This window comes from Mus caroli, chromosome 11, assembly GCF_900094665.2.
Source record: "Mus caroli chromosome 11, CAROLI_EIJ_v1.1, whole genome shotgun sequence".
Lineage (NCBI taxonomy): Eukaryota > Metazoa > Chordata > Mammalia > Rodentia > Muridae > Mus > Mus caroli.
The window spans coordinates 104,381,763-104,396,463 of NC_034580.1; the positions used below are offsets into that span (position 1 = coordinate 104,381,763).

Here is a 14,701-nt window from a genome sequence, read left to right on the forward strand (position 1 = left end):
AAAAAAGAATAGGCTACTGCTTAGAGTATCAGGTTGTATCTGCCTATAAACCAAAATTTAAATGCTTGTACAAGTTCAGGCATGTTGACTAATAAAGTTATTCTCAAAATATTGCTTGTCCACTTTTATCATTTGCTTTGAACTCGTTGCCCAGCTGGGAAGCCTTACAGGTTTATAAAATGTAGCTCTCTTCAAAGCAGCTTATGCAGACATTCAGCATTGCTTAGTAACCAACCCACAGGATGCTATTTTATCGGTGTTACCCTACCCGAAGCCCTACGTTGCTTTAGCACTGTCTTTTTGATCTAGTAGTTTGCCTTTTTGGGCATTCATTTTAAAGTTTGCTTTATTTATTTATTGAGTACGTGTGTGTGAGGATATGTGTGCCACATGATGGGAGCTAAAGTAGAAATGTGTGGAACTGGGTCTCTTTCCACCTGTATGTAGGTCGGGAGGCTCAGACTCAGGCATGCGCTGCAGTGGTGCATCTTTGCTGCTGAGCTGCCCTTCTGTCTCTTTTAGGTGTTCTTATGGCGTGAGGTTTGGGAAGGAAAGACATTCTTATATAGTTTATGGTTGGATATTAGTGATTTAACTTAGTATATAGAGGTCTCCCAACTTACCTTTGGGAAGTAAGTTTTGAGAAACTCTAAGTGTATTCAGCTTTATATATTACTATTTTTCTATACTCCCAGGCTGACGATAAAGTTCAATGGATTGTTTGTTTCTGGACTTTTCTATTTAACATTTTCAGAATGTGTTTGAATGGGTTAACTGAGTTGCAAAGCCAAGATTGGTAGATTGTTTACGCTTACTAGTCTGTTACCCTTTCCTCTCTAACAAAACCATTGCTTAGGGTGTAGGTATTGAAGCTTGTGTGAAAGTCTGTGGGCTAATGTGGAAAGAGAATAGTCTTTTATAGGATGTTTTATACTAGAGAGGAGCCTTTTGGTAACATCTACAAGAAGAATTTCCCTTTTTTAGACTTACGTTTAAATTTTAAAAGTTGGCATGTTTGGGTGTTTTGCCTCTGTGCATATCTGTATAGCAAGAGTGTATCCTGTCGTCCACCGAGGCAGAAGAAGGCAGCGGATTCCTTGGAAATGGAATTTTTGGTGGTTGTGAACTGCCTTGTGGGTTCTGGGAATTAAACTTGTAATAGGAGCTAGAGTTCTTAACCGTTGAGCCATCTCCCCAGTTCCTAGCGTTAAGGCATTTTACCTGAACTACATGATTTATTTTTAAATTAACAGCTTCTATGTCCTGCAGATTGCAACTTAGTTTCAAGTTAATTGAAACTTTAAACAATTAGGAAGTTTTGTTATTTTATATATTCTAAGGTTTCATCTTGAGAGTAACAAAACTTGCCAACCACAAGACAATGTTTCTTTAAGATATACTCCATTTTCTCTTTTCTTAACACTGGGAAAAAGGGGAAGGAAGATAAATTATTTAAATACACGGAGTTAGAGTCCCACTTGAAAACAGCATTTGTTTGTAAGGAAGCTTATGGTCTTTATATGATATTGTACTTATGATTTAATGTAAATGAAATAAGGTGTGAAAAGTACAAATGCTTATTTATTTATTTATTTATTTACATGGATTTTTTTTCTGTTGAGTGAATCATAATTACTATGAACTGTCTGTCATCTCATTTATAAAGGAAGAAAGTAGGCAATTCTAGATTTGGGTATTTTCTGTCCTCTGATTTCTTTTAGAGTTTAACTGTTACTCTTTTGGTTTCTTTAATAGAGAACAGTACACTGGAAAGCTCCAAATGAGGTCCCATTCTGTGAGTCCAACTTATAGAGAAGACAAACAACACATTACTTCAAAGATCTGTGTAAGATTAGGTTTTACTTCTGTTTGTTCTATGTTTTAAAAAGAATCCCACCATTTGTTAAAGTTCCAATTAGTATATAAAAGTCTGAAGTTAAAAAATGAGGTTGCGTGGTGCTGGCAGCGAATGCCTTTAATCCCAGCACTCAGGAGGCAGAAGCAGGTGGATCTCTGTGAGTTTAAGTTCAACAGAGCAATTTCTAGGACAGCCAGAGCTATACAGAGAAGCCTTATCTCAAAACAAACAAACAAACAAACAAACAAACAAACAAACAGAGAAACATGAAGCTTCTGGTGAACATGTGGATGTCAAAAAGAATGGGTGCGATTCTGCTTGTTCACTGATGCTGTCTCTGCTGGTCAGCCCATCATTTCTCCTGGGGGTCAAAGAGTAACTCTGCAACATCCTGGTTTTCATTACTTAGTCTCTTTTACTCGGTACATTGATTGAGTGATTAGATCCCCAGTGATCATAAAATTAAAAAGTGAATTAATTTATAGTGATGGAGGAAGTGCTGCTTTTTTGAAAAAGATACATAATTTTATATATTTAGATAAAATGTCTCTTGTATCAGTGTGCTGATTTGAGGAAGCTGTGTAAGGGGAGACAATGTTCTTGTGTACTTAATTATTACCTAGTTCTGGATGCCTTGGGTTAGGTGACTCTGAGTTACAGGGCAGATCATTTGTTCAGAAAGAAGGCCTACGTCAGGTAAGAGGCCACCAGTAAAGTCATCCCAAGTTGTTAGGGTTAGAGATAATAGAGACTTCTTAAGTCAGCACAGTACACAGAACAGTGGGTTTCCCTCCAGTGTTTCAGTGTAAATAGCCATAGGTAGAGCCACTCCGTGCTTAGCTACAAGGTACTTCTAAAGCACAGGCATGTTCTGCCAACAGCCCACCTCGGAGAAAGTGTCAGGTCTGGAAAGCAGTTGGTTTTTTATGCTGCTTGACCTAGAGCTTTAAGATTGTGGTTATTTCTCTGCGTAGCTCATAGGCTATCTTTAATTGTTTAGTTTTAAATTGGTCGATAAATGTCTAACAGTGTGAATTATACAGGAGGAAAGTAAAGAGGCACCATAATTGCATTTTTATGATGTGCGTCCTGAGTTTATTTCTTTTTCTACAGTGTATGAGTGAGAATTAATTTAAGAACAAAGAGCTTCTTGGACATGAGCACAAATCTTTCCTGTTAGCTAATTTTAGGGAGAGCAAAGAAATCATCTCTTCACATTCCCTCCCTACTCCCAAACTCCTGTGGCACACCACAATTACGACTTCCTGTAGAAGAACTTAGAGAAAAGTCTGGATTCATTTTCAAAATAGTCTTTGATTTTTTTTGGAAATCTAGTTACTTTGTGAATATATTGTTAAGGCATCTCATTGCCTCAAGCATCTATAATAAACAGTCATTAATTAGAATTGAGACTAGCTTAGTTGTAACATGACCCTTCCCTCCGAGGGCAATGCCACATTCCCAAGCAAGCGCACACAACTCTCATTACTTTGAAGGACTTATATTCTGTGTGGTTTTCTCTTCTTCCTCCTGCTCCCTTCTTTTCCCTTCTTCCTTGTCTTCTTTGTTTCTTCCATTGCTTCCACATTTTTCCCATTTCTTCTTTATTTTGTATTTCAGGAAGTTCATTCAAAAAAGTCTCCTATTTCTTTGGATGACAGTGACATTGAAGTTCGCCTGAACAGTTGGAACCTTGGGGTAAAACCAGTATTTATTTTATATGCATATTGGCATGTTAGAGTCATATCATATGTAGAAAATATATTAAGTAACTTAATTCTATTCAGTGAATATCTATTAAACGTTTATTATTATTTTGGCTCTGAAAGAACTTTAAGTATGAGAAAAACTAACTTTAAATAAGAAAACATTCCAACTAAATGTAGAATGGTCCTTGTCCTTGGTGAGCCAACTTTCTTGTTGATGAAATCAGTCAGGCACATAAAATAGCTAAATAATAATTGATGGTGACATATCACAAACAACCAAACTAAATAATATGGAAAGTAGAGTAGGGTTATGTGTCACTTAACAACAGGGGCACATCCTATGTTCTCTGAGGTGTCATCAGGTGATTTTTCTGATTGTATGAACATTAAAAGTGTACATACTTAACAAACAATAGTGTAGCTTCGTCACTGAGTGTCACCCTCATGACCTAACCAAGAGGTACAATAAGGCAAGATGCATGAGGGCACTGCTGGCATAGTAGGGCAGCTTTATTTAAAGTAAATAAATAAACTTCTTTATTTCTAAAGAGGTGAATGAAAAATTATGATGTCTATGATATTCTGTGGTAATTTTTCAGTGATATAATAATATGGAATGATCATTTTACAAGTGCTTTGTTTTTCATGATGTCATATGGCTTGTGAATGTTCAGTAGTAGAGTGGAAAGAAAGGAATAAGAACATGAAGAAAGTCATTCAGATTAAAACAAACCAACAGACCTCAAGGAAACTTCATAAATGAGTAGCCATGATAGGCAGAGATTTTCATGAACAAATGTCACCATGGACATAGATTTCTTTTCCATGTTCTTGGTTTAGTAGATAAAAGAAATTTAAAAATGGGCACAGACAGACTGTGAGGATGATCAGTTGGAGTCAGAGAGGAAAAGGAGCTCAGCACAGAGAGGCGAGGCAAGCTGGAGATCTCGGCAGCTCCTGTGGTAGAGGAGAAGGTTGCACCTCATCAGCTACAAGTCAGCCGAGAGACAGGTCAGCGGTGAGAGGCCCTGCACAGCTGCTTGGTAGGTGCCCGTGCCATCTAAAAAGCCACCTATATACCAGAGGAGATCTACTACTGCCACTTACCTGTCCCAGGGTGCACCTGCAAAACAGGGCATTCCTTTCCTGCCTGATGGCCCTCCTCACAGGGCGGACCTGTTTGGATAGGTGGGTAGGAGGAATTTAAGGCAACAATAGCTATAAAAGCAGACTGCCAGTGTACGCAAACCAAACTGGTCCTGTGAGCTTATGTTTCCAGGCAGTAGTTAGGATCTGTGGGCTGGATTGCCTTTGCTGCTCAAACTGAGAATTGCACTCTTTTCATTTACTTTTGAGAGTCTCATGTAGCTTCAGCTGATCTAGAACTCATTATGTAGGTTAGGCTGGTCTCAAACTCCTAGGTAATCCTTCTGCCACAGCATATCTAGAGTTGAGATAAAGCTGTGTTCTGCCACACTGGCTGGGTAGCTTCATTCTCCAATATCAGGCTATAGTGAGACCTGGAAATTTTTTTCTCTCTCTTCAAATTCTATTTTTCATATATGCAGTTCATTTGCTTTGAGGACACTAAAAAGTATTCCAAATTATTTTCATTATGCCTTTTGCCACTTAGAGTTTGTATCTTGGCACTGTAAGAATAAAAAAGAAATTAATATGTTAAAAATATGAAAATAAAAGGAATTAAATTGTCCCCAAATGTTAACACAAAGGTTAACATTAGCCGGACAGTGGTGGTGCAGGCTTTTAATCCCAGCACTTGGGAGGCAGAGGCAGGCGGATTTCTGAGTTCAAGGCCAACCTGGTCTACAGAGTGAGTTCCAGGACAGTCAGGGCTACACAGAGAAACCCTGTCTTGGAAAAAGAGAAGAGAAGAGAAGAGAAGAGAAGAGAAGAGAAGAGAAGAGAAGAGAAGAGAAGAGAAGAGAAGAGAAGAGAGAAAGGAAAGGAAAAGAAAAGAAAAGAAAAGAAAAGAAAAGAGGAAAGGAAAGGAAAAGAAAAGAAAAGAAAAGAAAAGACAAGACAAGCAAGCAAACAAATAAGAAAGGTTAACATTGTTACATGGGCAAGGCTCTGAAATCTCTCTGAAAATCTAAAGAATAAATGGTTTCCAAATAAAATCTTTGCGCATCATCAACACTCAAAATGTTTCAGTATTCAGAACATTTTGAAATTTTGATTGTAGTATTAGGTGTACCCTATTGGTCAAGGTTTTGCAAATATTCCAAATTTGAAACACTTATGACTCTGTACCTATCATGTAAGAGATATTTGACCTGTCGATAGTTTTCTTTTCTTCTATGTAATTTTATAACATTCAAAATTGAAATAAACTCAGAATATATTATGAATTCTATGTGACTTATGGCTTTGAATTTTATATAAAATTAAAATGTTCATTTTTTTCTTTTGTGTATATAGTCCAAAATTTAAGTATTCTGCTTTTTCTGGACTGCTAAGTTACTCTCAATTTGTTGTTAATATGAGTTCTTGACCACAATCTTTGTATTCATACTTTGTTGCTTAGGTTACATTAAAACTTGGGTTTTATTCAGAACTTTTGTGCCAGTTTCAACCAGCCACTGAGCTGTCTGTTTCTCACTCATCCTAGTCTTCCTGAGATGCTCTGGGCAAATGTGGCTAATGGCATCATGCAGATGACTAAAGCAGATGACTTACCCATTAGGTGTTGATAGTGCAGCCTGTGTTAGTGGGGTTGCTACTAAATGGAAATGACAGGGAGGGGAAAGGATAGGTGATGCCCAGTGACTGCCTGGACAGGAGAACTCAAGACTAACTGAAGATTTGCTTCTGAGAAATGGAAATATTGGCTTGGTAAGTTAATTGGCTATCAGGTAGAGGGACTTGTTGTAAAAATTTTATTTTAGACTGGTGGAGTTTGAAGAGATGGTAAGAGTAATTACAGAATTAAAGGCTTGGACCTCATGAAATTCAAGGGCTGCAAGCGTATTTTGGACTCATTATATTGGTGGTGTTGCCAAGATGCGAGAACAGCTGTAGTTTTCAGAGAGGAGAGAGGAGGGTGTCTGGGTTATGGAGTGGACACTTAGAAGGTGGGAACTAGATATGAAATGAAAGTGATGCAGATCTCCTGTTAATTTGAGGAGTATGCTAGTTACAGAGAGAAGTTGAATTGACTGGCAGGTGGAGACGAAGCCCAAAGGAAAACATTTCACATTTGACAGTGCAGGGGATGTTGCTCTTGGAGGGAAGTCCTGTCGCCAGCATGGGAGCAGAGCACAGGAAACCCCTACGGAAGGACAGAGGCCTCTGCCAGACAGAGAGCAACATCAAAGAGGACAATGCGTCCTGGTGCTTTCTTTTCCTTTAAACTTGCCTTTGCCCTGACCTAGTCGGAGCCGTGGCTTTTTATATTTTAGTGCTTTTTCCTCACTATTTAACTGTTAGGAGGACTAAATATCTCATAGAAGAAAACATTTAAGAGATCTAAAATATTTTGATGTAATGCTTTAAATTTAGTCTTTCTGGAGAATGTGTTTTACTGTTTTGTTATTCGACAGATTTACACATTATATAAAATAGAAAGAGCATACTTTCTTATAGACTTATAATGCACATACATTATCCAGGCTGACCAGGCTGACCTGTATCTCTTGATCAGAGTGGAATGAACTGTTGAGTTTAGTAGAAAGCTGGGAGTTTGTTTTGATTTCAGGTTCATCTGTGAGTGTCTGCTTGGCTTTGTTTTCTCCGTCCTCTAGAGCTGGTCAGTGCTGTGAGGTGAGTGAGGCTGCATTCTTCACACTGGGGCACATTGCCAGCAGTTTCCTTCTGATGCAGCTGATAGTCTAGAATTTGTTAAGTATGTTTTCTTTCCCTCGAAATATACTCTCTTTTCTCAGGAATATGTTAATTTTTTTGTAGTATGCACTTCAAGTAAAGATTTTTTAAATAAGTAGTAATGAAAGTTATCTTTCATTTTAAAAATACTTCACCTTTTAACCTTCAGTTTTGTTCAGTCTTGCTTGTGATTTGCTTAGTTTTTTTTTTATTATTATATGAATATAATGTTCCTAGTACCTTATCTTAAATTCTTGAATTCTCTCTTCTGCCTGGTCAGTAGATTGTTGATGCTTTCTGTGGAGTTCTGTTTGATTTTCATGTTGACTGTTTTAACTTTTCCTTTTAGAGTTCATGTCTCCTTTCTGATTTCTTGTTCTTGCTATTAAATGTTTTTGCCCAGATATTTAACTTTTTATACTTCATCATCTGTTTTATGTAAATCCTTGTTGAGGTTGATGCTGACTATTTAAATTAGGCTTGATTCTTAAGCACTTCATCCATTGCAACGGAGCAATGGCATCCAAATCCAGGTGACGTGAGATAAAGGAAGCTGCTTCATCATTACGGATGGTTGTGACTGCCATGTGGGTGCTGGGAACTGAACCCAGGTCTTCTGGAAGAGCAGCCAGTGCTCTTAATTGTGAGCATCAAGAATTACTGTCTTATGGGTTTCTAGAATGTTTTTGTGAAATTCCTTTTATAAAGTGGAATAACCTTAAGAATGGTTACTTACTATGGCAGTTGCTATCATAATACAAATTAGCGGGCCCTCCCCACTCCTTTCCTTTCCTGTGGGTAGAAGTGCATGAAGAAGTTATTGTGCTGACAGTGCTAAAGAGTCCACAACATAAAGGGTTTGAATGGCAGCATGAAAATCGTGGTCATTACTGTTAACTTAAAAGAAAAATAATTCTTTGTAAGAAGATCAATCTCCATCTTAAAATTTATTAGTTATGCCTACATTGGGATTGAGCTGATGAGGCCATTCATTCAGAGTTTTGTTGTACTTTTCCCTGTTTTCTCCCATTTCTCTCAGGCTTTGTCCTTTCTGTCTCCTCCAGCAGCCTCACAGAAGGAACTGAGAAAGGAAGTGCTGGCAGAGGTTCCTAGACTTCCTTGAGCTGAGAGAGTGTTCACCAAGGACCCTGTCAACTCAGCTACTTCAGACAGTTTTATTTAGACAACCCAGTTTTCCCCCAATTATGTTAGAAACCTGCTTCCATCTTATGGATGGATCCTGGGGAGAAACCAACCTGAACATGTTAATCTGTTAGAGTTCTCTTTTTCTTGTGATATCCCTGGATGAGCGAATGTATCCGATTTGGTAAGGAGGGCAAGTCATCGTAATCCGAGGGAGTTCTAGGGGCATCTGTGCAAAATTTTAACATTTTAGTAAGATAAATTCTCTGAATGTTTAAAACTGTCAGGAAATACGTACTCACAATATTAAGATAATTTCTATGTGGAAAATATGAATTATTGTTTTCTTAACATTTTATGTTTTCTAATTTTTATATTAATTATTTATTACTCATAAAAGCAAACACAGCCGTGAAAGCATTTATAGTACTTTCCCAGCCTACATTTGGGGTGTGAAACTGTCTTCAGAGTTTTATTTGGGAAATTAACATTAATTTCTTTTAAAAGTGAGTATAAACTTTGTTTTCATTCAACAATGATATAAACCTCTTGCAGCCATGCTTCTGTAACTGAAACCTCTGAACACATTGTGGAGAGCAGCCACCTGGGATGCTGAAAAACCACAAAGCTGCCTGCTGGGAGAAGGACCTAGGCAAGGCTGAGGCAGCACTACAGGGTTTGCTACTAGAGGGGCCCAGGGGTCAGTCTACAGAGGTTTTTTTTCTTTTTCTTTTGACTCTAGGGTAGGCAAAATTGGGGAATTTTGTGGCAGGCCTAGATTTCAAAAGTCTGCAGAGAAACCCATCATTTTTGGCTAGAGTTCTAGGAAACAGATTGGGAGGGCTAGTAATAATCCTTCCTTCCTCTCTCCCCTCCCCTCCCCTCCCTCCCTTCCTTCCTTCCTTCCTTCCTTCCTTCCTTCTTCCTTCTTCCTTCTTCCTTCCTCCCTTCTCTTCCTGACCCTGTCCCTCATCTAGCCCAATTTAAAACAGCATTGTGTCGCAGTGGCAGCATATTGATTGGGCCTGTGTGTCAGTATAAACCCGTGTTACTCAAAGAGTTCTCTGGTGCAGGTTCCATCTATTTCCCTTGTGTTTTCTCTCTCTCATCACTTGGCTGTGAGAGTTCTCAGTCAGTGGAGCTGTCTGATACTCCAGGTGACATAAGGTTTGAGGGAGCTCAGCATTCTGTCCTGTGGGACTGAGAAAAAATGCTCAGTGCTCATGTGTGGGATATCTGGGAAAGAAGGGAGAAGATAATTCCTCATATAAAACAAATCTTGGCCTTTCTCTAAGGTGTCTTTATTAAGAGCACATTCAGGACTCGAATAGCGGAATTTTTAGAGACTTGAATTACAATGCAAACTATTTCTCTATGCCTGGATGATACTTCCATGATAGCTTTGTAGTGACAAAGACAATAGAACTGACATTAGCACTGTTTTCCACAGGAGGGGTGATGGCATTTATAAGTGGCTCTAACACCAGGCAGTTGTCCACTGAAAAACATACAACCCTCCTCAACATTTTTGAGTCTTACAACCTGACTATAATGTTTGTAATTAAAACCTCTCAGATAAACAGATCAAACTAAAGACCAGTAAAAGTAATGAAATGGGCTAGGGCCATGCAGTGGCCAGAGTTCTTGACTAGCATCCACATAGCTTGGTTGAAAATTGAGAGAACAGAAAGGACTTCCATCTTCTTGGGCACAGCTGGGTGTAATTAGCAGCAAAGCATAAAATGGTGTGTAGTGCTTCCCTACAGTGCCAGCACCCAGGAGTAAGAGGCGAAGCTCATCCTCGGCTACATTATGAGTTTGAAGCCAACCTGTGCTATATATATTGTACTGTCTTAGAAACAACAGCATATTTGGAAATTCCACAGATATTTTGCAATTACATAGCATATTCCTGAGTAATCCAAAAGTAATTAGAAAACATTTTAACTTAATTTTAAAAGACAGCAGAATTTGTGTAATCCAGCTAAAGTAGATCTTCATGGAAAATTTGCAGCATGGAATAGTTAGGCCAGAAAAAAAGGTAGAGGAGTCTTATCCCGTGAGTTAGCAGCATTAGACGCCGTACAGACATGCTCTCTAGCTAAGCAAACACAATCAACATGGTAAGACTATCTGGAGATCATCTTAACGACACAGAGCAAATGATTGCACACTTACTCAAGAAAACCAGTATAGTCTTCTAAGAACAGCACATCTCTGGCACTTGGGCCATGACCTTCTTTCTCCCCTGTCCCTCTAGCTCAGCTTTATGAAAGTGCCATCCTTACTGGATGTGACCAAGAAGACAGGAGTTCTCTCTCTTCCTTCAATTTCCAATCAAGAGATACTGTATGTCCTAGGGGATGGTATTCTGCCGGCATTTTGTAGCCCTTCGAAGTCTTCGTTAGAAGGGTAAAGCTTCTGTGGGAAATGCCCCTGAGGGGTGGGTGCGGGCTGCCTTTTTTCACGCAGCCCACATTCAGAGGGCAAATTTCACTCCAAGGGAGGCAAGTTGAGAAGAACAGAGGTACCACATCTGCACAGTGCCCACGTAATGGTCCAGGTCTAGTCCAGGGGCCAGCAGGCCAGAGCAGTGAGATCAGTTCTCATCAAGGACTCGGGTACCAAAAACAGTATAGAGAAGATCAAGCCTAACCAGGCTTAAGGAAACAATGACGATTTTGATGGTAAACTGAAGTAGATACACAGTTAGCAGAAACAAAGAATGGAGATACTCAAGTAGAGGTAGACTTGCTAAATCATTGTCATCCAGATAGAAGTATGTGCATAACCCATGTTGTACCTACTGAAGAGTGACACCACATCTTTACAGTGTGAAGGAAATAAATTATACAGACATAGGCTGATTAAGCTACTAACTAATTAAATAGGTATTTAACAGCAAGTACTTCTGGACAGAGGACTCAGCATCTGTAGTTGTCACATTGTAAAATAAATGCTTCTCAACACACATACAAGACATACAAAGAGATAACATTCATAATCCCTAGTGGCTTTCTAGTAAGTCCAAATGCAAAGACTATTCATGCATAGACACATTACCATAAAAATATTGAAAGAAAAGTGATGAAAGCAGAATGAGAGCAAAGAACAAAGTCCTAAGACATTAAACTGTCTAAAGAAACTAGAGCAAAGAGGGCAAGTTAACCCAAAGCAAGCAGATGAAGGAAATAGAAATCATTAAAATAGAAACATGTGAAGTTGAACTCAGGAAAGCATTAGAAGAAATAAATGAAGCTAACAGCTGCATCTTTAAATGATGAATAAACTCAACAAGCTAAGAATAACAACAACAAAATAATAAGCTTGCTAATATTAGTACTGAAAAGGAAGATAGACTTTTACAGAACCTACAGATGTTCAAAGTCATGGGGTTACTGCAGATAAACCTGTGGGCATAAATTTGACTGTAGATAAAAGGGGCAGAGTCCTGCAGCAACCCAAACCCACTAAAAAGAGAAATCTGAATACTTCTACAGCTATTAAAGGCTGTGAACTTGTAGCTAAAAATCTTCCACTAGAGAAACTCCAGTCCTAGGTGGCTTATCTGATGCATCTAATGAAGCAGTTAAGGGAGAAGTAATAAGGGTCACATTCTTCAAATAAAAACATCACATCCCAAATTATATTGTGTGGCCAGTGTTAGTATCAAAACCAGACAACATAGGAAATAATATGGAGAGCTCATATTTAATAAAGACTTTTATACAAAATGAATGAAGAATGCTTGGTAAGAAAATCTAACAAAAAGCAAGGCAAAGGAGATACAACTGGATATCTGCTAAATGTTAAATTCAGTAACCAGTTGAAGGCGCTGAGTGCTGCTGAGGGTGAGGGGCAACTGGAATGCATTCCTTTTTACCGAATGCAAAAGACTGTGTGCTAAAGCTGCCCAGTTTTCAAAGGCAGTAACACATCTACCATATAATCCAGGAATTCCACACTGAGCGCTCATTTAAGGAAGATTAATGTGTACGCTCAAACCAAACCTGCATACAAGTATTTGTAAAAATACTCCTCCTCTTTATTTTATAACTGACTAAAATGCAAGTACCCCCAAATGCCTCAGAGTGGAGAATGGATGAACAGATGGCATGTGCATACATACAACGGAATTTCCCTCAGTGAAACAAAGAACGGATACCAGGCTACACAAAAAGGTGGATGAATTTGTATGGCAGACACAAAGAGACTGTTACTAGGCTACCGACTAGAACAGTCTGTAGCCTGAATCTAAATTCATAGATTTTAAAGGCTGAAGAAGAATTTGATTTCAAGTATATACAAACTTAAGTTCCAGCTCTTCCGGTTTTAAGGATGACACCTGTGCTGATTGTTTTGCTTTTGTTTTTGTCAACTTGACACAAGCAGTAGTCACTGAAGAAGAAGGAATCTCAATTGAGAGCATGCCTTCATCAGTTGACTGATTAATGACTGATGTGGAAGGGCCTAGCCCTCTCTAGACAGTGCCATCCCTGGGCAGGTGGTCCTGGGTTGTACATGAAAGCAGGCTAAGCCAACTATGGAGGGCAAGCCAACAAGTAGAGGTTCTCCATAGTTTCTACATCAGTTCCTGCATCCATAGCCTGCTTTAAGTCTTGCCCTGACTTTCTTCATGATGGACTGCCACTGTAAGAGTAAGTAAATGGCGCCCGAAGTTGCTTTTGGTCATGGTGTTTATCATAGCAATAGAAATCAAACTAAGACAGTGCCATTGAATGGATTTACTCAAACGCCAAGAACTATGGAGTAAGTCTTAATTCACAAACTTAGTTAAATACTTTTTGAAGCTGGTGAGTAGTCAGCCATGAAGTATGCTTTTGCCTTTTTATTATTTGTAGAAAAAAGGGAAATCTTCTAAATTCCTGACCTATACATGGACTTTCTCTTTTTTAACCTATCATGCCCCCAAGCCTGGAAGTCTTGCAGAAAAACAAATTTTTGTCTATGCATGTAGACTTTTTCTTAAAAAAAAATCATTATTCACTTTGAGTTATCTTTTGAAAGAGGTCAAGCAATAGCCAGGCCAACATGTAATCCCAGCATTTGTGAAGCTGAGGCAGGAAGATTGCCATGCGTTTGATGCCAGCCTAAGGTAGAGTAGTTCTGCCTTAGTCAAAACTAAACAACACAAAACAAGGGCAGTTAAGGTGACTTTGTGGGTAAAGCCTTGTCAAGCCTCAAGCCCTGAGTTTGATTTTCAGAACCCTCATCATGGAAGGAGAGAACCAACTCTCAGAGATGTCCTCCAGATTTACACGCACGTATGCGCGTGCGCACACACACACACACACACACACACACACCCCTCACAGTGTGTGTGCATACACACCCACACATAAGTCTATAAAGTTTGAAACACCAAAAGAAAACTAGTTTTGAGATTGGAGAAATTATCATAGTTGATGTTTTGTCTTAAAAACGAGATGACTATTTCTGAAAGTGCGAAGTATGGGTATAGAACTTTTGGTTAACTTAGGTTAAGCCTAACCAGGTTAAAACAAAACCAAAAGCGAGCTCTGAGCCCAATGGAACCCATTGATGGAACATGCTTTTCTTGTTGTACTGAGGTGTAATTTTTCTCACAGGAAGCAGACAACAGTGTCTGCTTGTGTTCTGTTCATTTGATTTTTTTTTCCTTTTTCTTGTGCCACTGGATGGTGTGTTTGTGTATGTATGTTATTTAAGCCTGTTAAATGATTGTTGAAATATTTTCGGTAAGCTAGTAATGAATCTTCACATGGAGTATTATTTTTGTAAAAAAATATTGTTCTTAAAAATGACTGTATTTGTGTGGTCGGAGGACAACTTGTGGGAGTTGGTTTTCCTGCCATGTGGGTCCCAGGGACTGAATTCAGGCTGTCAAGTTTGGCAGCAGGTTACTTTACCCACCAAACCATCTTTGGCCCCAAACGTTGAGTTCTAAAATATTAATAAGATATAATCCTGAAGCATAGTTGACTTGATGTTGACAGCTGAATCCCCAGATCCTCCCTTCATTCCTGTAGAGTTTTCCTATATTCTTTTTTTTTTAAATATTTTTTATTACGTATTTTCCTCAATTACATTTCCAATGCTATCCCAAAAGTCCCCCATACCCTCCCCCCCCCACTTCCCTACCCACCCACTC

General features: G+C 38.8%; 1 protein-coding gene across 1 annotated transcript in view; it reads left to right on the forward strand.

Moving 5' to 3' along the window:
- Positions 1 to 1,760: 1,760 nt before the first annotated feature.
- Cep112 (centrosomal protein 112) overlaps positions 1,761 to 14,701 on the forward strand; it is a 370,253-nt gene continuing 357,312 nt past the window's right edge. The window contains exons 1-2 of the mRNA XM_029484236.1: positions 1,761 to 1,846; positions 3,479 to 3,556. Coding sequence (XP_029340096.1) covers positions 1,781 to 1,846; positions 3,479 to 3,556 — 144 coding nt within the window. The 5' untranslated portion in view covers positions 1,761 to 1,780. The remainder of the gene's footprint in view (positions 1,847 to 3,478; positions 3,557 to 14,701) is intronic.